This window comes from Anoplophora glabripennis, unplaced genomic scaffold (genome assembly GCF_000390285.2).
Source record: "Anoplophora glabripennis isolate ALB-LARVAE unplaced genomic scaffold, Agla_2.0 scaffold1, whole genome shotgun sequence".
Taxonomy (NCBI): domain Eukaryota; kingdom Metazoa; phylum Arthropoda; class Insecta; order Coleoptera; family Cerambycidae; genus Anoplophora; species Anoplophora glabripennis.
In genome coordinates this window covers 928,238-953,699 of record NW_019417028.1, presented here as the reverse complement: position 1 = coordinate 953,699, position 25,462 = coordinate 928,238, and the positions used below count along the sequence as shown (strand labels likewise).

The following is a 25,462-nucleotide window of genomic DNA, read 5'->3' as shown; positions in this document are numbered from 1 at the left end:
TAATTATCGGTTATTAATTCTTTGTCCTTGACGTTTCTGGTTAACAAAAAAAAAGAAGCATTTTGAATAGCTGGAAACGTTTGGTCGGTCCCCTGTCCACCAAGGTTACGTATACGCTGACCCGTGGTTTGGTCAGCGGAAGCACGCTGTATAAATCTCGCACAGTATAGGATCATACTGGCTATATTTACCATTTTACTGCATGTTTGCCCTCCCGTTTGGTCACTTCAGTTTGGTACCTGCAGCAGTCGAGGTGACAGGAAACTCTTCTTCAATTCCGCTGCACGGTGACCTTTGCGTAAAATTCATGTGCTGCCGATAGTTCAGTGCGTGCCAACTCGATCTCAACTTTCTTGCCATGGGACAACACAAGGTAAGAACCGTTTGTTTATTTGTTTTTTTTAACAGAACTGTGATTTGTAGTACTTTTTGGCCTGGGCCAATATTTCAAAAAATAATCAGTAGATGAGAAAATGGAGTGCCATTTTCTTGTTAATATTTTAGGCACTAAAACGGGTTTTAAATAATTTATAAGTAACTTTCTTTATTTGAAAAATGCATATTTAAAAAAAATTGCCCTAAAGCGTGCAAACTAAAAATTAAGAATAAAAAAATAATAAATAAAGAAGGTATAAAAAAATAAAAAGTAATTACAAAAACTGATAAAGATGCAGTTAATATTAAGACCAACTATTTTTTTCTAAAAAATATATTTTTTTGTTCGGCTGAAGCTGCAAATTTTTTGGACTAATTAGGTATACAGGGTTATTCACTTTTTATGATTAGGACTTTAACCATCGATAGATCTCGTCAAAATAATGTAATTTTGAAGTATACACTTTTTCTTCTAAAAGAAGGAAACGGACGCCTATGATTGATCTATTTTCACAATAATTTGTAAAATTGATAGAGCTTTTCATTCATACACTTCGTACTAAATATAAATCAAATGGCTTTCCTAGTTTAAGAAAAAAATAATAAAAATGAAAAAAAAAAATTATTTTCAAGAGCTTATAGCTCTAAAAGGAAGCCTTTGGTAGAAAAAGTGTATACTTCAAAATAACATTATTTTGACGAGATCAATCGATAGATTGGTAGTCCTAATAATAAAAAGTGAATCACCCTGTATATTTCTGAAATGCTTTTTTCTAAGTCCTATCATATGGCAAATATCCAATACAACTGCTATTAAAAGACAGCATTTATAACTGAAAAACAATACAATCTGGATTCGCGATGAATTAGCTCCAAAAAAATACCCTAAGAATATAAAAATTAGTCAAATCAACACGTATCACTTTATAGAAGATTTAAGTTTTAGTTTTCCTCAAATTTCTCAAAATGTATGAAGTAAATTTTAGAAGTACTTGAATTTGTTGTAAAAGTCTATAGGTATGTCTTATCAGATATCAATAATAATGCGCCAAATTTGGATTCGTCGATAATTATAGATAATTTTCATTATAAGCACTTCTAATAGAAAACCCAATATTTTATGATCGTGTTTCAGTTAAGAAAATTGAAAGTAACTATGTCGGATTTAATAATTTAAGAGAATGAAATTTACGTATAAAAACATGAAGATAAGGGCATTATAGTCTGTTTAGAAATGAAAGAGAGTAATAAAAGCTCATTATGTATGCAAATCGTAAATAAATGTAGTACTGGTGCTTATATTCAATATTTTTATATTATGTATTTTCCGTATAGATGAGGTCTACTTTTAACAAAACTTTGTGCGATCGGACTATACTAAATTGTAGCAGGTAGCTAAAATTTAATCCCCGACAATCCGTCTTTGTCTATGCCGCTTCAATTTCTCGGTCCATTTCTCTTATAAGTAAACAATATAAAAACAGCATTTCAAAACATGAGGCTACTTTAAGCATCATAACCGGGTTAAGAGGGTTTTTAGTAATTCAAATAAAATTATTCAATATTATTATCAAAATATTTATTTAAATTTAATGAATAGACTTTTATTCCACACAAAAATATATGTATTTTGAAAATTCAAATTATGGTGAGTAAATGTAGTGTTGTATAAATGTACAATAAAGAAAATAAAAAAGTAGGTATATTAAAATTCATCCTCTGAATATTCTGATGAATTATCTTCGTCTCCTAGATTGATAACGATAGGTTCCACAGTAACGTCAATTAAATTATCGAGTTCCCACATTTTCTCCTCTTCTTTTTGTACATGATGTATACATCTTTGCCAGTTATCTGCAGTTACTCGTTCCAAGGAATTTTTTAACAAAATTTTCACGTCACTTAATTTAAACGTCGTATTATTTCGCGCTACATCTCCTTTTACCTGCGCCCAGACTAATTCGATTGGGTTAAGTTCACAGTGATAAGGTGGTAACCGTAGTACCGTTATTTGGCGATTTGTTGCCATTTCATCGATAACATATTTTTTCTGATCTTTATTAAGATTGACAAGTGTCAAAAGTTCCTTTTTCACCATATTTGTTTCAAAAGAAATGTTTTTTCCGGATAACCATTGAATTATATCGGCTTTCCTCCAAGCAGTCGTAGGCGTCCGCTCGGTCTGCCGTGAATGGTAACTGGCATTATCCATGACAATTACAGACCCCGGAGGAATAAGATCCAACATCTGTGTAAAATACTCTTCGAAAACATCTGCGTTCATGTCTTCGTGATAGTCACCTGTATTTTTAGATTCAAATAAAAGTAAACCGCCATCTACAAAACCACTGGCACTACCTATATGTGTCACTATTAATCTTCGCCCTTTACCTGAAGGTGCCTTGAACCCTGTTGAAAGTCCATCCAAAAATGCTTGTCGAAAACTTTTTACATTTTTATCTTGCCATACTTTTGTTACAGTATATCCCTCGTTGACCCAAGTTTCGTCTAGATAATAAATATTCCTCCCTTCGTCACGGAATTTTCTAATTGATCTTAAGTAGGATCTTCGCCAACAAATAATTTCATCTTTATCGATAAGAACTGACTTCCTGTTCTGCTTTTCCCAGCAAAAATTCAACTCTCGTAAGACGGCCCATAATTTGCTTCTACTGATTTTTGGCAAATCGTTGTCCTCTGAAAGTTCACTTAAAATTTTGTTTAGCGTTGGTATTTCTTTTTTAAAATAAAATGAGTGTACATTAGTCACTAAACACAAGTCGAATTTTACTCTACTGCACTAGCACGTCTTCGTATATTCAGCTCTAAGACTGGATTGATCTGTCACAATACACTGGCTCCTGCCCTACAATGTATCCAGTAAAATATACTAATGTACACCCATTACCTGTTAGCATTAGTGTTACCCGATAATTACCTGAAACGAAATATTAGCACGCCCATGGCCGGTTCTTATCTCGGGGTTTTATTACTCTCTTTCATTTCCAAACAGAGTATAGTAGTTCTGTACTTTTACACTCATTAGGCTAAAACATTAAAATACATGAATCTAATAGACAAAGTTTCCTTGAAAACTTCTAAAAATATATATACCTTATTTCTTCTCTCCGTTTTCTGTTACATTTTTATAAAGTATTTTTGTTTAGATATGCGTTTTTTCTTGAAATAATAACCTTTGGAAGATCAGACACTATGAATAGATCTTTGCCACGTCATTTTTTATTAAAGCAGTTATTTAGTTGAGATATTACGGAGGCTTTTTTCGTAGATTATATCAACTCTCGTCTTAGCTGCAATCACATCAGGTTTGATGAGTTCATCATCATTTTTTTTTGTTGTTTACACAAAAAATGTTAAACATTTTAATTTTATACCACTTATGAGTGTCTAATTAGGTAATTTTTAACAGACTGCTTGTTATCCAGGATGGAAGTAATATTTTTGTACTTTGAAAGAAAAAATGTAGACAATACATAGTAAAAATATTATTTCTATAAATATTTTTTAAGCTAACTAATTTTTCGATGGAATTTTTACTTTCGAGGCTTATTATTAATTTTTTTATAGATAACGTTTAATATTATTATGTCTTTTGAAACTACGAAATAATAATATGGCATCCTCTTTACAGTAACATCCGTTTTGTGGGAAATTTTGCTATGTTTGTATCACACATTAAATCGCGTTGATGTGAGTATTAGCGTGTTTCCTATTTTATTTGACTGCTGAATATACCATTTATTCACCTGATAAAGTTGTTTGAATTATGTAAAGTATATAACGGGAAAATCTGTACAAAGGTTTAATCAGCTAGAAGTGTACGTAATTTTTTTGAAAGTTTTGTTCTTAAACTCATTTTTTTGTTTTTATTAAAATTTGTCGCACACTATGTTCTGATAATAATTTTATTTCACAATATCGATCAAGAGGGCACTAATTTAAAATTTCCTTAAGTATTGCTAGTGTACCCACGACTCCCTAATGTCGACGCCTATGTATATAGATTGTATTAAGTTTACAAAAGTATAACGACCTATTCTAATAAGTGTTCCGTGACTAGGAAGAATTAACAACATATAACATTGTATCGCTATAAAAAAATCACAGCTCCGTTTATTTTGATGTTCTGAAAATCAGTACCTACTTCGACTTTGCCTAAAGGCGCAGCCGAACCAACACGATGTCGAGAATGGCAAATTACCTACGGCCTCATATGGAAGTGCATAGCACTGCTGTAGGAGCTTGTTTGGTCGTATAGTGATTTTAATTAACAAAAAGTTCTTCAGACGGTGCGCGGTGTCTGAATTAAAATATTTCGAGTTAAATGTAACTTAAATACAAGAGAGGATTGTATAATTTGAAAATAGTACGTTTTTCTACTGTTATGTTGGCTGAAATTGCAATATTTTTTCTATTTTAATTATGATATTTTTTACACGGAACATAATCAACCTTTCAAATTTGATATTTCTGGTGCATATACAGGGTGCTCCGCCTAAGAGGGATTCTTCTGTAACTCTGTAACTGCCAAATTTATAAAAAAAATGGTTTTAATAAAAGTTGTCTGGAATCATGTGGACTATGTAAAGAAAATTTTTAGCTTTAGAGGGTGTTCCATTTCGCTACATAACTTTGTTATTTTAAATGAAACACTCTGTATATTATTGCGTTTTTGAATTCCTTGGTTGATATTCCACCATATATCGCGTCTGGCTTATTTTCTGTTTTGTACGTCATAAAAGTATCAACTGTTGTATTATAACAAACTACCTGAGGCACTACAGCAACCTGCATGCTACCGTTTCCATATATTGTCTCATCCAGTTCAGTTTTAAGGTATAATGGAGATGTAGTGCAGTTCTAGAGTTTGTTGTTCTACTTCGGAGCTTTTCACATTCATCTTAATTCTGGAACTTCTGGTGCTCGAATGAAAATCATCGAATGAGTTTATTTGTACGATGCGTTATTATTGAAGGGGTACTTGTTTATTTTAACACAAGTTTAAAGTTTGCTCGATTATTTTGTTATAAAAGGAAACGAATTATAGACGTGATCGTTGAATAACTTCGTAACGAAACTTACTTCTACTTGAGATTTTAAGTGATGTCTAACTTTGCGATACAAAGTGATTATTACTATTTTTGTTACGACAGCTGTTTGAGTGTATACTTAAAAGTAATTCATCAATATACAACGCAAAAATGAATTTTATTTAATTTATTCTAAGGTCTAATAGCCTGCAATTATTGTTGAATGATTTATAATTCACATTAAATTAATAAAAGAAATAACGCATTAATAAATATCAGAGTTCTTGTTATGAGACAGGTTTGGCAAGATCCAAGATATTAATTAAGTAGTCTCGTCAGTATACTCCGAGTTTATAAATACAGTTCCTTTTTTTTAAATAAAAAAAGAGTTATTATTTTAATTAATTAAAATTACATATTATATTATTATAATTCATCATGTTAGAAGCATTAGTGAGAAATAGTTCAGTTATTAGTGTAATAAATCACTTTAGTAGGTATAACGTAGTTAATATCTTTAGTCATTTTATTCTTTTTCGATTATATTTTCAATATATTCTTTTATCTGCACGCCCTTAAGTAACAAGACAAAAAATTGTATTTTACTTTAAGTTATGAGGTTAACATTAAAATATATAGTTTGTTTGATTATAAAGGTCCCGAGCTATAACTCGATTACCCATTTTTAGACACCTTGCCTCATCCAGAATCCTCATCCAGGGTATCTCACGGTGACGGCCCATTAGAATTATTTCAGACTACTTCGATTTGAATTTTGAAAATTTGGGTTACCGGGTTTTCGGGCATGCCCTTTTCAACTAAAATAATGGCGTCCACGTACCACTTCCGGTTATACCGGAAGTCGCCATCAACTTGCTTATTTTAAATGGAACACCCTATATATTATTGCAATTTCGAATTCTACGTGTTATTTTAGGTAGACTTTTATGAAGTTTCCCTATTCCTAAAATTAACCGTTTTCGAGATAATTTAATTTTTTTCAAAAAACTAGAGAGAAACAGTGACTAGCTTCAAACCATGTGTATTTTTTAGTAAGAAAGATAAAGCAACAATATTTATAGAGGGGATAGTTAGACCTCTAAGCTTCCCATCCATACTTTCAAAGTGGCTTAATTGCATACAGGGTGCTAGAAATTTAATGCCGAGTTTAGTTAACTTCAAACCTTCATCAGTCGGTTTTTTAAAAGGAACACCCGTTTTCCTATATTCAGATACACATTTTTATTCTCTTTCGAACGGTATCAGGGTTCCCTATACCTATCTCTTTTAATTTTTAAGTTATCTACTATTTTTGTGTAATCACTTAAAATCATGTAATTTCTTGCGAGGATAGCTGTGGAATTTTTAGCAAAACTTCAAAACAAACAACTAAACTGTCAATTTGTTATTAGTATCGCAGTAACAGTTTAATTTAGTGTATAAGAAATGGAAAACAATACATATTCAAATGCTGATATTTTAAATTTATTATTCATTCACGGACGTTGCAATGGGATTATAAGCAGAACATGTACAGTTTTTAATCAGACATATCCAAATTTCCCACCAATGAGCAGAAAAAAGTTAAGAAGAATTTTAGCAAATCAACTAGAATATTGTCGAATTTGCGCAGAAGGAATTTTACCAAAACCAATAACTTCAAATGAAGATAATGTAATAAATGTGCTAGCCTATTTTAATGTTCATCTAGAATCCTCAACTCGTACCGCAGAGTATGATTTAGGCATTTCACGAGCGTCCATTCACAGGATGTTAAGAACTAATGATATGCATCCATACAAATTTAAGCTACTCTCTGCTCTTCATCTGGGTGACGCCGTGCAACGTGTACAATTTTGTGAAACGATGTTAGTGCGATATCAAGAAAATCCACAATTTTTGCAACATATATTGACAGACGAGTCAACATTTACGAGAGAAGGTATTTTTAATAGACATAATACTCATTTGTGGTCATCTGAAAATCCTCATGTTATCCGGGAAAGAAACTTTCAAAATAAATTTAGCTTAAATGTTTTTTGTCTAATTAAAGATAACCAAATTTCTTACCATATCTACGAAGAAAATTTAAATGCTGACAGATATCTCAAAATTTTGCAAACGGTTGTGGCAGATTTTCTAGATGATATACCTTTAGACCAACTAAGGAAGTGTTGGTATCAATTAGACGAGGCTCCACCTCATTGTCACAATCAAATCTATCAACAGCTAACTGAAATGTTTGAAGATAGATGGATGAGACGCCTAGGACCGTGGAATTGACCAGTGAGGTCTCCCGACCTCACTCCATTAGATTTTTATGTTTGGGGAGTAATAAAGCAAAAATTGTATTCTACACCCGTTGCTTCAAAAGAGGATTTGATTGCTCGAATACGAAGAGCGTACCATGAATTGCCTGCAGCTGAAATAGCAAAAGCGGTGACTAATGGTGTTATCTCTAGGATCCACAAGTGCTTAGCTGTTAATGGGGGTCATATTGAACACTTATAACTTTTTTAAGTCATCTTTTTTATCTTAGTGCATTATTATTATTATTAACATACATAATTAAAATTGTGTATTACTAAGTATGAAGTTGATTTTTTAAAATTCTTCTTAACTTTATTCTGCTCATTGGTGGAAAATTGGGATATGTCTCATTAAAAACTGTAAATGTTCTTAGAATCCCATTGCAACGTTGTTTGTTTTGAAGTTTTGCTAAAAATTCCACAGCTATCCTCGCAAGTAATTACATGATTTTAGGTGATTACACAAAAAATAGTAGATAACTTAAAAACTAGAAGAGATGGGTATATGGAACCCTGATACCGTTCGAAAGAGAATATGTATCAGAATATAGAAAAACATACAGGTTGTTCCATTAAAAAAAAACGACTTATGAAGGTTTGAAGTTAACTTAACTCGGCATTAAATTTCTAGCACTCTGTATGCAATTAAGCCACTTTGAAAGTATGGATGGGAACCCGGTATCCCAAATTTTCAAAATTCAAATCGAAGTAGTCTCTGAAATATTTCTAATCGGCCGTCACCGTGAGACACCCTGTATATACAGTGCGTTCACGATGAAAGAAACAAATTCGTTTAAAATTCTGATAATTGTTTTGTGGAAAAACGCTCGGACACGTCGATTAGTATATTTAGTTGTGGATTTTTTGACATAAGAAAATTGTATACAGGGTGTCTTGTCAAAATCCGGAACTAAAAATACTAATCGACGTGTCCGAGCGTTTTTCCCCAAAATAATTACCTGAATTTTAAACGAGTTTGTTCCTTGCATCATCAACTCACTATTTTTTAAATGGGATTTGCTTTATACCGAAGCACAATTTTTTTTATGTCACACTATAGATGACTGGTGACGTCATCGATATTTTAGATAGATTATTTCCTGATACTCTGTACAGGTTGTTAAACTATACTGAACCACACACCTTTTTTTTAGGCCAACCAATGGTACGCAAGCACCATCCTCTTAATGCTGTTCGGCTTGGAGTCAATCAACTCTGCCACTGTCAAAGACATTTTCACTCCTGATTCTCCACTTACGCGGGTTCCAAGAGAAACCAGCTACCCGGACAGGTACAGTTCATCGAGTTCCAGCGACAAGAGCATACAACCCGAGGAATCCCCAGAAGCAAGACGAGACCCCCAGAACCTAGGGAAGAGATGCATCCGTTGCGATTCCGGTTATTTGGACAGATACCCGTCTGACACGTATAAATACGAAGGTAGAGGCGGAACCTACGACAGATACAATGACCGCGATAGATCCTACGACAGATACGAAAGAGAAAGATACCCCGACAGGGAGAGATACTACGACAGGTACGAGAGGTACCCAGAGAGATCTAGATACTCCGAGGACGACAGGTACTCTGAAAGGGACAGATACTCCGAACGAGACAGGTACGGCTCGTACACCGACAGATCTAGGGATAGATATAGCGGCTATTCCGACAGATACTCCCCCTATGAGAACCGCGATAGATACGATAGGTACGACAAATACGAAAGGAATGAGAGGTATCCGGAGAGGGGTTCGGGGTATGATAACAGGGGCTACGAGAGAGACGGGTACAGACCTTGGGATGAGACTTACAGGGGCAGTTCAGGGTTTGACAGCGCTGGACGGGGCTACTACTTCGCTTCCGGTAGGCCTGAGTACGGAGCTACTAGCGGGTACGGTAGTTACGGGGGAGGAGGTTATGCTAGTGGATGGAATTATGGAAGTAGTGGGAGCGGAAAGGATGACTACAGGGATAAGGGGTGAGTTTTGTATATGCTAAAGAAATTGTATTCCCTTTTAGGCAAGGGTGTCACCAGCCAATAGGCTAGGTAGTCCAGTCAATGACCATTTCCCGTATAATTTTGTCAAACAGCACCGATTTTCATAAAAATTTGGATTTACGTTCTACTTACCATCTACTTCAAAGTTGACCTTGTACCGGGGGTTGCTTTTACCCTGGGGGTGGATGCCACCACTTCTCGTGCTGAAAAATGTTAATTTTAAGCAACTTTTGTTCTATAAAGTTTTTTCTGAAAGTCAATACTTTTCGACTTATTCGCGAGTGAAAGTATAATTTTTTTAACCAAAAAAAAAAACAGACGGTTTTTCACGAATAACTAAAAAAGTATTTTATCAAAAAAAAATCATTCTTTTAAAAAACGTAGCTTATAAAAAAAACAAAAAGAATGGTGTATTTATGGTGTCTGTAGACCCAATACAAGCGGAGTAATAGCTTGTTGAAGGTTGGTTCTTATTCGTCAAAAGCCAAAATTGAAAGTTGGAACCTGAAATAACCAAAAACCAATGCATTTTTCAGGGAATACTCATAGAACCAAAGTGCTTGAAAAAGCCTTTATTTTTATACTATTTTATAAAAGTCCCTAGCATCAAACCTAAGCGAGTTACGACGAAAATAACGTTGGTCTGTATTTTTTCGGCAACAAAAAACGTGTAAATCACCCCCTAATTACCAGCCCAATTGAAAATAATCGTTACCACTTTACAATTTACTTTATTTATGTACTTGTAATATGCTCTAGAAGTTTGACAGGTTTGAAGTGCTTAGTTTTGAAAAAAGTTGAGCTTGAAGTGAAAAGAAAATTTTTATATTTTTAGAAAAGATTGTCTTTTCTTCAAAATAACTCAAAAACTATTAATGATACGCAAAATTTTGTAGAGTACAAAACTGTAAGTTTTGCTTACAAAACCCTTACAAAAATAAAGGCTGAAAGAAAATGTAACTTATATGATCTTATAGCCCTTGAAAAAACCTACAAAATGGTTTTTTGAAGGGCTTGATAGCATAAATATTAAGCGAGTTATGGGTAAAAAACCAATCACATATTTTTGCATTTATAGCTATATTTTAGGAATAGAAATAGGAATTTTAGGAATAGAATAGAAACGGAAGACGAGACTGAAGAGGATTTTTGATTATTTATATGGTATTTGCAATAAAAAAAAGTTTGTTATAAAAATAAAAAAATTTAAATCCATATAAAAATAAAATTCTTATTTTTCCATATCTTTGATTGCAAATTTTAATCAGTAGGTTTTTTTTAAGGTTTGAAAATAAATAATACATTACATTTTAAATAATAAAAAGATTGTATTATATTTTGAACTAAAAAAATTTTTTAACTATAATTGTTCGATTTTTTGCAATGGGTGGTTTTTATAAAGCGTTAGTCAAATTGATATACTGGGTGATAGTCTTCTCCGGTTACCTCTCCCTTTTAGAGATCAATGTGAATATACAGTCAAACGTTGTTGGTGAAATTTGCGGACACCCTGTATAGCTTTAGTTGCACCGTTAAACTTTTATTCTGATTCCGATAAATAAAAATTTATTTTTTTTTTAATTTAGAATTCCAGTTAAATTTTTAAAATATGGAAATATGTATGTATTACTTTTTAACATGAAATTTTATATTTTTAAATTATTTTGTCAACAAATATTTATACTAATTTATTACAATTGTTTTTTAAAAAAATAAAGTGTATTAATTTTCAATTTTCAAAATTAAAGTTTAAGTACCTACCTAAATAAAATATTTTATTAAAAATTCCCCATCTAATATTTTCTTAGCTTAAGAAAATTTTTATACTTTTTTCGAATTTCTAGCCCCCCCCCTGGTCCCCCTTGGCGACGCCCTTGCTTTCAGGGTAACATTATAAATTGTTCTTAATAAAGTAAGAAAACAAATCTATATTTCACAGTAGAAGAATCGAAAAAAATTAACGTTTAACATGAACTAATATTACATACAAAAAATATATTATTTGGTGCATAAAAGTAGTGTTATTAAATGGGATAGAGATAAAAAACCATAATTCTTGAGTGTCTTCTTATTTATTAGCAGAGACTTCCCTACTTTACTTTCTTATTCAAACATAATCATCGCTTTTACGTTCCACATAGCGACACCTTGAACAAAATAACTAATAATAAATTTGGTAATATCAAGAGATTTTCACTAAAATTGTAGCATAAAGTTAAAAATTATTAAAAAAAATTTAGATTTTCTACCTACCTACCCCTATAGAAGCGTTTGGAGATAGTTGCACATTTCACTCAAATAACAATACCACGAAAACTAAATGAGATATCAACAATCTAAGAACGTATGGAGATAAATTAGGGGTCTGTATTCTTTCCGCTATAATAAAAACTGAACTATTTTCTGATCCATCCATCCATCCATACCATTGAGGTATTATAAAATAAGGTATTATAAAATTATGTATCAACCTAATTTGGTTTATCCAAAAAGCCAAATTTCGCCATCCATCATGTCTAGATACATATTATATAGGCTACTACTTGTTTCCCGGCGTTTCTTTTTACCACCTCGCAGAAAATTGAATAAAAGAACCAGGCCAACTGATTTATACGCCACGATAAAAATCCCTTTTCACGGCTATGCTGATAATTAGAAGCTTCTTAATAATCAAAATATCCATTTAATCATTTTAAGTGAAAATATCTCAAATACGTTTTCCATAATGTCGTCTGTAATTATTTATCTACGCTGTTTGTTGTTATATTTATTTGATTGGATGTTTCTACCACACTGAAAAGGATTTTTTTTATTTTTGAATAAATAACAGCAGCGAATAGCATTTGAAAGTAATATTTTTTGGTAGGAAATAAAAGTTATGGAAAAATAACCGTTAAAGTATCATAGGATCCTACATTATTATTTTTTTGAGTAGACTTACCACCCCATTTTATTACTCCAAATACCCTGTATATTTGTTTTGATAAATATAATTAACCCTTGTAATTTCTTTATTAATTTTCCGTTTACATTTATGCTGCATGACTAATAGCGGTAACAACATATACAGGACTGGAAAATCCACATGGTCCATCTGCCTTTACATGAGAGTGACAAAGTAAAGTAAAGAAATCCGTGCGATAGACAAGGATGGCTATAGTGAAGACGTTTCATAATCTGAATAGTCACCGGGCGGTGACTATTCAGATTATGAAACGTCTTCAATGTAACCATCCTTATCTATCGCACGGATTCCTATGACTTACTTTATCGCTCTCACGTAACGGCCGATATACCATGGGGACTTTCCGAACCTGTATACTAAATATACACGTCACCTTGGTAAATACTCACGACTCGATATTCCTAATAGAATCAATTTTCCAGAATTACTCTTAATTTAACCAATTTACCATTTACAGAAGGCAATTTCTCGTGGGAATAACATTAAATTATTGAACTGTGCCCTTTGGCATTATTCCATTTATACGTATTGTGCCTAGTTGATTACTTATATCCTTGGTATTAAAACAATGGAAATGGATTTCCACTGGTCCAAAATTTCAATTTATTGAAACCGAGATTGTCTTTTGTTCATCGTTAAAAATGTTGTATTATTTTAACACTAAGTATATTACTTTCCTAGGAATGGTACTTCAAAAAATGTATTCAAATAAACAGAAAATAAAACTAAAATTATATCGCAAATAAATAATAATTTGTAGTAATTTAATAATATATAAACAGTTGTTTTTAGATATTATTTATTTTTTGCTAAAAATAAAAATAAAAAATAGTCGGAATCGATTATAAGCAAATTTAAAAATGTAACTATGTACTTCTCTGTTATTATGCTGTATTATATAAAGCAGAAATTGTAGGATATTTTACACAAGGAATAAAGCTAATGGAGTTTACATATTTTATATTCGTTTTCAGTTTAGTAATTTAAACAGATGCATTTTACCTTTAACTCTTAATACCTATTATATTTTAAAACAGCTCCGGAACATTTGCTTAATTCAACTTGAAATTTGATTTTTCAAATGAATGTTTGATGAGAGCAAAGCGAACAGTTAGTAATTATAACGATGTTTTATATGAAAATTGATATCCGAAATAATGTTGATTGTGGCAGTATTTCGCGCTTGAAGGCACTGCATACATACATTGTGCTTTGACTTGAGATACAGTCTTCATAAATGCTTAAAAGTTATCTGACCACCGAGGTTAGGCAACCAACATAGCACGGCTGGTACTGTCAACTAAATATCCCTAAATCTTAACGTCATCAATATTAATGATGAACAATAACAAACCTTTACTTAAGTAAACATACTAAAGCTAATAATAATATATGTTAAATAAATGGGACACTGGGTTTTTAAGTGGTAGAATAAGGCTAATTAGCCAGATTTTTCATAAAAAAAGCAATATTTTCCGGAAAATTGCTAACAAAACACAGCCACTCAAAAATAAAAAAGTTGTCTGTATTTTTTATGCGACATATGTTATCCGTAGTATTTTTGCCCGCTGATCACGAATCCGGTGTCAGAATTGAGCTTTCACATCACAGGAATTTCCTAACCTCAAAAAACAGGTCAATTAAGGCCAGATATACCGAATTTTCAAAATATAACAGATTCGCGCCAAATTTGGTATACGGAGGTTTTCGGGGTCGCTGATTACGGATCCGAGGTCAATTTTGCAAAATTCAAGATGGTGGATCCAAGATGGCCGACCAAATTTTCCAAAAATAACCCATTCGCGCTAAATTTTGTTTACGAGGATTTACGGGGTCGCTGATCACGGATCCGAGGTCAATTTTGCAAAATTCAAGATGGCAGATCAAAAATGGTCGAACAAATTTTCAAAAAATAACATTCGTGCCAATTTGCTAAACGGGGGGTTTCGAGGTCGCTGAACGCGGATCCGAGGTCAATTTTGCAAAATTTAAGATGGCGGATCCAAGATGGCCGACCAAATTTTCAAAAAACACATTCGCATCAAATTTGGTATACGGGGGTTTTCGGGGTCGCTGATTACGAATCATTTTGTAATATTTTTGTTTACTTTATAATCTGAGTACCTAATCAAAGTTCGGTCATTTTTCTGAACGGAACCCGAATTACTATACCTCAGTAGGAGTTGAATTTTGTATAAGTTGATTTAAGTCTTCTTATATTTTGATACTAAGAGTCTGTGGGCAAGTGCAATCCTAATCTTTCTGGAAATATAAAAATTATATTAAATATTTTGACCTACACTTGTAAATAGCGACTTCTACTAATGAGCACAAAATGTATTTTTGGAATCCTAATTATAAAAGACATGTCTAAAAAAATTGTCAACCTGATTGGTGATTAGTTCCCGCAATATTAATACGACTATAATTCAATTTGATTGCATTGTGACTATTGTTACAAGAGTAAAATTATTACCAACAAATTCTAGATTTTCTCAAATTTTCGAACATTATTTCAAACACAAGGAATAATTGATTGTGTGAATTTTCATGATGTTTTTCACCATTCTTAACCTCTTGTGTACAAGTCCTGATTTTATTTCAAACCTAAATTGTTTGTAGGTAAACTGAAAAGTAAGAATATACCTCAAGTTTAACCCTAAACAAAAGTTCGTCCAACTTTCGCTACACTTAGCATACGTTGACATTTATCCACACAGACACACACCTACTAACCCCTAGAGACTGATTCCCGTTGAACTTTATCCGAGTTTCTCATTATTGAGTTAGTCCATTAGCTCAGTCTTCATCCGCTCAACCCGCATCGCTAAATTGTGATTGATTTTTTAGGCAAACGGTGCATTTTTCATGGAACAGTTTTAGAGAAAGTTTGTTACACGACCTTTTTCGCATTAGCATACCCCGTCTTGAAAGGTCCTGAATTTTTAACGTCCTGCAGCTTATTAAAACGTTAAGTCGAGAAAGGAGGGATATAACCAGCATTCCTCTTGTGTTGGATTCTGGACTAATTCAATTTGCGCATTATATTTTCATTTATTAATTCATCAAAGGAATCTTTACTTGAGATTACTGTTTATTCGTGATATTAAACCTTTCTTTCTGTTCAAGCGGCCCGTGGTGTAAATATAAAGGGACTTTGAAGCGGTTATGAAAGAGAAGTAAATAGGAAAGGAACGGCCAATACGAGTTAGTCGGATAAAATAGAACATCTCCTTTTAGTTGTTACGGTTTATCCGTCACAACCGTAGGGGCGCCAACATATAGCGTCTCTGCTGTATAAAAAATGTCATAACTCTTTTTTACCTACCCGTGTTGTTCTCGGGCTAAGCTCTGTGGGGGTGGGCCCGCTATCAGAACCCCTAATTAATATTAGTTCTAAGGTTGCTATGAACAGAACCGCTCCTCTGCTTCCAAACATTTCACCGTTCTTCATTGTCAGCAACTGTGGTGATTCGGCACAAATGGTGCGCTGCGACTGAATCACGGTTCGTAAAATCTTAAAACCACTATTCTTTCTCTTCTTTCACAACGTGTGTACCTTAAAGTCTTAGACGCCTTAAAAAATAATTTCCAGATTTTAGAGATACATATTTACGAAATATTTTTAGCTTTACGGGTGTTCCATTTAGTTGCAAGGACACCCTGAGAAAAATCTCTGACCTCAAATTCGTACATAAAATTTGGGTTGTATCGACTGCTAGCATCAAAAATAGCTTATTCCGTTAGGTATTAATATGACCTTGGTTTGACCTTGCAATTTGTGGTGAAGGTCAAATCTACGAAGCTCACTTTCTAATTTATCATTCGAAATCCTACAAATTTTGCTTGAAACATTTTCTTTCACAATTCAATCTTGCCGAGTTATTTGAAGAAAATGACTATGACCTTCAAATGATTTTCAAGGACATACGGGCAAAATATATTGGCCCCATATTCGGACATATAATTTGGCGCTACATCTATTGGTGGCATGAAAAATATTCCTTTTAATATTTTCAAGGTGACTTGGCTTGACCTTAAAACTTAAGGTCAAGGTCACTAGCATATTGGTTTCTTAGTATCCTACAACTTTCATCTGAAACTTTTCCTATAGGACATACTTGTCAAGGTGTTCGGGATTTTTTGGGACACCCTGTATAATAAACCAGTAGAGGAACCAGTGCAGGAAAATTTTTAAACGAAAATCATTTATTTGTTACAAAACATTATTGCATTTGAAAAATAAAAATGGGATTCATATTTTCGCTTCAACGAAGTTTAACTTAATCTAGAATAGGAAATTATAGAGTCGATTAAAAGCGAGGAAAGTTATAAGTAAAATTTTATTTAAAATCGGGAAATTACGGCCGCACTTAAAACTACCGGCGTGTAAAGCCCCTCCCGGATAATCCTCTGATGGCCGAAAAATGCAAACTAGCCGATATTTCCTGGGATCCCGCGGAGGTGCCTATTAAAAATTAACTTTAAAATCAGGTCGCGAGCAAGATAAATGCCCGCGCGTAAAAAAAACGACAACTGATTATAAATTAAGCGGCACAAAGTGGCGCCGCAGCTTAAGCCGGGGTGTGTAGAGGGCTTTTATTGGTGATATATTGTTTTGCGGCGGAACTTTGCATCCCGATGGCTTATTTATAATTTACAAGACCACAGCGACCACGTTAAATTTCCGTTCGAACATGGCGCTGGGGCGCTTCGCGCTCGTTTGCCGTTCTCTTCCCGAATTCCCCTTTGCCCTTTGATTTAAATTCTGCGTTGCTGTTGGAATCCAGTTTCAAGAAGGCGTTTTATGCTCTTGACTGGCTGGGACAATCATTTACACCTAAATCTTTAAGGTAATTATGAAATATTTATGCAACAAGTGTGGAAAACAAAACGGAAAGGGCAAATATGAAATCGCAAGCTTTAAGTACTAAGGGCTCATCGAAATTTATTTTCAGACATATCTTTTTACAGCATATGAAAGTCCTCGTTTTTGTCTCCAACTTTTATCGAAACAGTTTTTCGATATCTCTTCCCGTTCAAAAAGTATAAAATAATGAGCGTTCAAATAAAAACGTGGTCGAAGTTGGCTCTGACATATTGGACGTAGGGAGTAGCTTATAGCGACCAACTTAACCTCATTTCTCAACGAGCTGTATAGCAGCTGTCAGTTTCAGTAACGTTAATGACTATATAACTTTATTTTAAAGAATAATCGTGATAACAATAACAAACAATTAAAGGAGCTGCGGAAAGTGTCCCCCTCCTTGTTATAACAATAAATTAAAGCAGCTACTGAAAGTGTCCCCCTCCTTGTTCCAAGCACTTTTCACACCTGTTCCTCAAAGAATTAAAGACATTTTCTAAGATGCTCGGGGTATTGTTAATTTCACGAATCTTGTCTATAAGTCGAGCCTGCAGATGGTTTAAATCAGGAATAGGCAGTTCAAAAATAGTGTTTTTAAGGTAAGGCCACAAAAAGAAATCACACGGCGTAATATCACATGACCTCGGTGGAAATTCATGTTCAGCATTGAGACTTATTAGTCGATTTTGGAAAACTTCCCTCAACATATTCATCGTCTCGCCTGCCGTATGTGCCCTTGCGCCATCTTGTTGAAAGTAAAAGTTTGTAATTTCGTTTTCTTCCAGCTGGTTAACAAAAGGAGCGATAATTTCTTCTCTATACCTTTGCGCAGTAAGAGTACCATTAAAAAAAATAGGTCCATAAATCCTCCTTCGATTGAGAGCACACCAAACTCCAATTTTTTGAGCGTGTAGAGGGCCCTCGACAAAAAAGTTATCTGGTTTTTCAGAAGACCACATTCTCATATTCTGTGAGTTTACGTAACCACTTAAATGAAACCAGGCTTCATCAGAAAAAAAGGTGATATTATGAAGTTCACCGTAGTTGTTTAAAAACCATTCACAAAATACAGCCCGTCGCGGAAAATCAACTTCATGAAGTTCTTGCTGACAAGTTAAACGATAGGAGAACAAACGCAAATCTTTTTTTAACACTGTGTGGCAGGTACCGACTGATACTCCCACCATTTGTGATAAAACACGTACAGAAGTTCTTGGCGCATTTTCCATTATTTGTTGGACATTTTCTTTTAATTCTTCAGTCCGCTTTTTAGGTCGGCCGCTTCCTTCTTTTCTTGTTACACTGCTCGTTTCACGAAGAACATTAACACAACGCTGAACTGCACTTTGAAAAAATTTTTACTCAACAACGCCGGGAAATTGATTTTGAAATTCTATGAAACATTCCTCAATAGAATACTTCCATTCCATCAATCTTGCGTCCATTTCTAAAGTAGGACTCTATAATAAACACTTTTTGTTCTTGAGAAAACACCATTTTAAACGCTTTTTAAAATGAAAATATTCAAATTGATAGCGGCGATATAGCGCTTTGACAGATGACGTTTAAGTTCATTTGCCATACGCTACGCCCTACGTCCAGATTTTCAGAACCAACTTGACCACGTTTTTATTTGAACGCTCGTTATTTATAGAGAAAACACAGGTTCGATCAAGTCTGTTACTTATTTTATCTAGGCCAGGAAAATAAGCTGCTAAATGACCATTTCGCAACTTTTGTACAATAATATATTAGTTTCCAGTCATAGAAATTGTTTAGAGGGTGGTTAATTGTATAATTTTTACGTAAATTCACGTTTTTGCTTATAACTTTTTTCCGTTCATTTCCACGAGAAAAGAATAAAGTACTTTTATTTCGTCTCCAAAAGACCTACAAAACTAGCCCTCGAGCGTCAAAAAATATTAATTAGATCAAAAGTTATAAACAGAAGAAGTTCATTTATGACTTTTGAATTAAACATTTATAAACTGCGTTATTATTAACCAGAACGTTTTGGCATCGCATCCTATCATTCCTTATCACTGTCTAATAACTCACACGAAATCTGGTATCGGTAAGTTGAATAGTTTACAAGTTATGGGCTTATAAACAAATTAACTAATTATTAGTCTGGATGATCCCGAGGATCTTCCACAATCGCAATGATTTTTTTCATAGTAAATTTCATAATAATACATTGAAATCTATCATTTTTTTTTTTACTTTCAAATTTGCAACCTGGATTTTTTTAGCCTTAGTTGCAAAATGAAATATACGACGCACGAGCGTGATATAGTTATATATTATTACGTATTCGGAAAGTTTATGAAAAGAGCTTTAAGTTAAAAAAAAATCGTCAATATTCGTTGAAAAACAACGGAGTTACAACCTGTCAAATATATTATTTTCAAGCGAATTTCGCTTTTTTAACGGCAGGACTATGAATATTATCGTCATTTTCTTCGGACTCGCTGTCGTTCGCTTCCCCTACCCTTCCGCCGCGCCACGGTTCTCCGAAAATCAAGCGACTTTTGACAATATTTCTTATGCAGTTAACATACTTCCACAAATAAAATATTTTTATCTGGGAAAGTACTCGGGTTGCCGGTTATGCCAGTATTTTTTTTGCCTCTACCAACCTAATTTATTTAATAATAGGCCGTCAACTTTGACAGTCGGTAACTCCGTTGTTTTTCAACGAATCTCGACGATTTCTTTTTTAATATAAAGCTCTTTTCATAAGCTTTCCGAATATGTAATAATATATAACTATATCACGAACATGTGAGTTATTAGACAGTGATAAGGAATGAGGGGAATTTGCGCAACCGAAAGAGATGAACTAGCCAGAGAGTGACCGCAAAAATTTTCGCCCGTTTTTTCACAATTCGCAGAGAATTTAAAAAAATACATAAAAATATGTTTTTGGTCGCAAATTAGTTACTTGTCGTAAAAAACTGAAATTAGCATAGCTTTTAAAATTTTAAAAATCGCCCCTATTTAGGGGCTGAAAAAATGCCAAAAACGAAGAATTTGACCAATGGTATTTTTAAAGTTAAAAACATAAACCCTACAATATCGTTTTGACCAATTAAAGTCGAATAAGTCTTTCGCTGTTCCATTACCTAACGGTGTGCAATTCTAAGTTTCCACATGAAAAAGGGCGTCTGAACAATATCTGGTTTGCAAATAACAAACACTTCTCACGGTGTTGACCATTATGAAACCTACGTGTACTATTGTAGTATGTAAATATCTGATAGACGATAGCGAAAATTGCGTGTGATTTTTATTTCACGTGTACAACATCCGGTCATTTTTGTGTACGGAAACAGTTCACGTACTGATAACCACGGTGAGTAGGTAATAATGGCTGGTTTTTTTATGCATTCGCGAGGGAATCATATTTGATTACGATTATTACTTTTGTGTGCTTGTTCAACTAATGATGATTATGATTTTAAAAATTTACCTCGTTACGCATGATGAAACGTAATAAATTTATTGTCGAATATTGTCCTCTCCAGTGGAGCCTCGATCCCGAGGACAACAATGAAAGTAGAATACGAAAAGAATCATACAGGTCAACTGAGTAGACGTTTGATCACCCACCATGACGGCTTCGCTAATCCTCGAGTCATATCTTCGCTGTTGCCGGCAACATCGAACTCTTTGCAGTTTATCTGCTATGTGTCTGTTGGATTATAAGCATTGGTGAAAATATCCAATATTGGTCGGAGCTGATTAAAATTCATTGAAGATTTGATTTATGCCATTGTTTATGTTGTACACAGTGGCGTAACTGTCCTGAGAATCAAGATTGTGAACTACTAATTTAATTTTTTTAGCTTTAGCAGTCGTCGACGAAATTTTATTTCAACTACCCCCCTTTTAATATTTATCATAGTCTACATCTGTTGGCCAGTGAATAACTGAACACTGTATAGATTATTTTTACTGTTTTTATAGATATGGTGGTGGATCAAACAGCTACAGATATAACAGGGACCCATATGAAGGTTATAGGACTACCAGCTATCTTTATGGAAGGCCATCTTCGACTACTTCCAAACCTCCTTCTGACAGTGGTTCCAGTAATACTCAATCACCGCAGGACAGCTCAGGCTAAGAATAGAGATACGTTTTAAATGGAATTACTTTAGTTATTACGAAAAAAAACTGTACACTCTATTTTTATTATTTATTCATATTGAGTTAGTTTTAAAGTGAAACAGTTATTTCTCATCTTACAAAAAATGACCCAACGTAGGACTAATTTTGCTATTTCAGTTTAATTTTTATTCATTGCATATATAAGTTGCGGGTCTCAGAGCAGAAGAAATTCTAAACATTAATATATTACGATTTGGCCAAACTTATCTAGAGTGTTAAAAGTAAAAATTTGTATCTTTTGTCCTAACTAGATCATCCTTTTTACAGCAATAAAATTTTTGTAGAATTTTTTACTAAAGTTGGTCTGGCTAAATTGTAATGTATTGTTTAGATTCCACTATAACCTTGAGACCCATCACTTGTAACACCCTGTATGTAGTAATTTCAATAAATGGCGCTGGTTGCTATCAGGGTTACGTAAAAAACTTAAGAGTGTACTCAAGACATCTTTGTTAGACGCTTTTTTTAAAGCCGAAGCATATTTTTTTTGAGAAATTTGTATATAATTTTCTGTCTACAGTCTACAGCAATAATATGTGCAATTTTCTCTCGATGTACAAATAGCAAACATGTCAATCAGTCTAGATAATAACTGTTTTTGTGTTTTCTAACCTTTAACCACTGAAACACTGCCCCACTTATTATTCATTGCCAGGTTTTACAATGTTTGATCTTGATCTTTAGAAATTAAGCTACCAAAGATCGTTTCTGTTTGTATTAGGATGTAAGAGTAGTAAGTATTAAAATTTATATTTCAAAATACTGTTTTTTTTTTTTGTAATTTCTAATAAGTCTTTTCAGTCAGTAAAGTAAAACACTTGTAACAGTTTCTTTGTAATTAAATAATTAAAATATTATTTCCAGCCTTAATACAAAAGCTGATACAAAAATAGCGTGTTTCATAATTTTGAAATCCGGCTATTTTTTTGCTCGAAAACGGCAACAAATGCGAAAACATTGCAAGAGACACAAAAGTTTCTAAATTGAACAGGGAATTAAACCCTTAATCTAGAAAAGACCAGTGACATACCGGAAGAAAGTTTAGGGGGCTGAAAAGAGGCCCGACCCCAGAAAAAGTATCACCCTATAGATCGTGGCGACTATTGAACAGGGCTAGTGATGCAAGCAATTTAGATTAGCGTAAGTTCCAAATTTGAGTTACTTATCTCAAAAACTGTGGGAGATAAAAAAAACAGAAAAGTATTGAAACTTTAACACCCTGTATCATGGTAACGAAGCATTTATAGACATACGTTTATATGAATTCTTTTACTTAAAATGCCCAGATTCACCCTCCTAAATAAAGACATACTATTATGTATAGTCTTTCCGTAGTCAGCATGTATAAAAACGCCTACCAATAAAATTTAGACGTTTCATAGACATCCCTAAAAAGTTTTCTGTTAAAGGTAACAAATTATAATAATTTGTATATAATGTGTAAAAAAATTTCTATTATATGTTCATTTGGCCAGCAACATATTTTAATTATTTATGTCCCCAAACAATTTTATTATACAGGGTCGGAAAGTATCGATGGTCCATCTGCCATTAAGTGAGAGCGATAAAGTAAGTCATAGAAATCCGTGCGATAGAGAAAGATGGCTATAATGAAGGCGTCTAATAGTCACCGCCCATTTCGCCCTTCCACAAATAAGAAGTGGATCTTATTTGTGGAAGGGCGAAACGGGCGGTGACTATGATACGCCTTCATTATAGCCATCCTTCTCTATCGCATGGATTTCTATGTCTTACTTTCTCGCTCTCACGTAACGGCAGATGGACCATCGGTACTTTCCGAACCTGTATTGATGGTAAATTTCGTGTTGTGCCATTTCAAAAGGTCTCCAGAATGCCATGTTGTAATAATATTAGTAAAAAAAATATCCCTCTTATTTCTCCCTTAATTATTATTTACTTAATAGAAGGTCCCTATAATAAGTTAAAATTACCTACCTGAATCACATCAAATTCCGGATTGCTGCACTGCACTGCTAGGCAATTTATCAATCACTTGTCAACAACTGAGATTTATTGCCCAGTTGCCCAGTGCGGCTGTGTTATACATTCTTCGATTGGGCGTATCATTTATACTGCTTCTACGTTTAGTTTGACCAGACCTGTATATGGGTTTGGCTAAATAAATATGTGAACAAGTTTTTCAAATATTTAATGCCGAGTTGCTGAGTCAGCGACCGAACCTGGTACATACTGCCACCCTCTTAGTTCTTCAGTTGAGATGGGAAAGAGTATAACACCCTGTACTGTAGTCATTTTTTAATTTTAATTAATAATAGGCATTTTCAACAACCAAAACTGTTGGAACTGTTAATAAAAATTAAAGTTGTCAAAACTTTTGAGAAGTTCTGAAATCATTTACACAAAAAGTAATGAATAGTTGAAGCAGCAAATAACGGACGGTCCGTTTCTTGTCCCTCTTTTGATAGTAAACAGAAAAAATGCTAGTTCAACTTCAGGTTATCATTAGTTCTACTTTAGTTTTCGTTACCGAAAGTGTGAACTTTTTTCCTGCGGGACTCGGTATTCGAGATACAGGGTGTTAAAGTTTACAATAAATTATATTTTCCGTCTTATCTTCATAATGTACTGACGTAATTGAGTGCATTTACTACAACGTATTCACTTAATTATACCTTTTATTGAAAGCAATAGTAACATCGTGGCTTTAACCAGTGGCGTGCTACTAAAGGTGCCGCCCCATTTTCCCCAGAAAAAATACGCCACTGGTGTTTTTTTTTTTTGCAGAAATAATGTAATTTCGGGTACTGTTACGCCAGTGCCGTATTCTTTTCTTGGAAAAAGTAGCACGTCACTGGTTAAAACCACGAGGTTAATATTTCATCAAATAAAAGGCTTAAATTATTTGAAAAATTCAATGAAACATAAAAACAAGCGCAAATACAGTCCGTACTATATTTGTTGATATAAAATTCTAAGAAAAGAATAAGCCAATAAAGTTCTATTATCTCGACTACTGTAACAATTTACCGGGGCAGAGACGTGCCTTGAAATTTTGCGCCACTGTCTTTCTACCTCGGGTGTCGAATGGGGTTAATTCCAAGTCTTCGTGGTCTTATATCTCAATATCGTACGGACTGTATCTCCTAAACGTCTGCTACTATTAACACCAAGAAATATTTTTCATTCATTCAACGTAACAGTACATGAATGTAACATTATTTCTATAAAAAAACGCCAGTGGCTTATTTTTTGGGAAAACGGAACGGCACCTTTAGTAGCACGCCATTGGTTAAAGCCATAGGGTTAATATTACATTAAAAAGAAGGTATAATAAATAGAACAAATTCTATTTATTCTTTGGTAATGAATCTATTCCTGCAATTTCTGCAATTAAAGTGAAATCACCCTGTATATTTTTTAATTTGTATTAGTCAAAATATAACAATAAATTCAACAAAGGAACATAATCAAAGTTAGCCTTCTACATTATACCATTGCAAAAAGCAATATTAAAACTTCGCATGAGCATTTAAAGAAAAAGCGACACTTATTGAACATCTTTATCTAATTTTATAAATTCAACATGTGTTTATTTTGATAATTCAAATACGGATACAACAATCATAATATCATAACCACTTCAAGTCAATATAAATTATTTAATATTATTTAATATATTTATATGCATTCACACCTTACTTAAAATTCAGTATTATAATAATCACGCTAGAAAAACGATTT

General features: G+C 33.5%; 1 protein-coding gene across 1 annotated transcript; it reads left to right on the top strand.

Moving 5' to 3' along the window:
• The first annotated feature begins 242 nt into the window (after positions 1–242).
• LOC108908318 (filaggrin-2-like) lies at positions 243–22,530 on the top strand. Its single transcript, XM_018712380.1, has 3 exons — positions 243–373; positions 8,890–9,713; positions 21,536–22,530. The coding sequence occupies exons 1-3, from the start codon at positions 359–361 to the stop codon at positions 21,693–21,695; spliced, it is 999 nt and encodes a 332-aa protein (XP_018567896.1). The 5' UTR covers positions 243–358; the 3' UTR covers positions 21,696–22,530.
• The last annotated feature ends 2,932 nt before the right edge of the window (positions 22,531–25,462 follow it).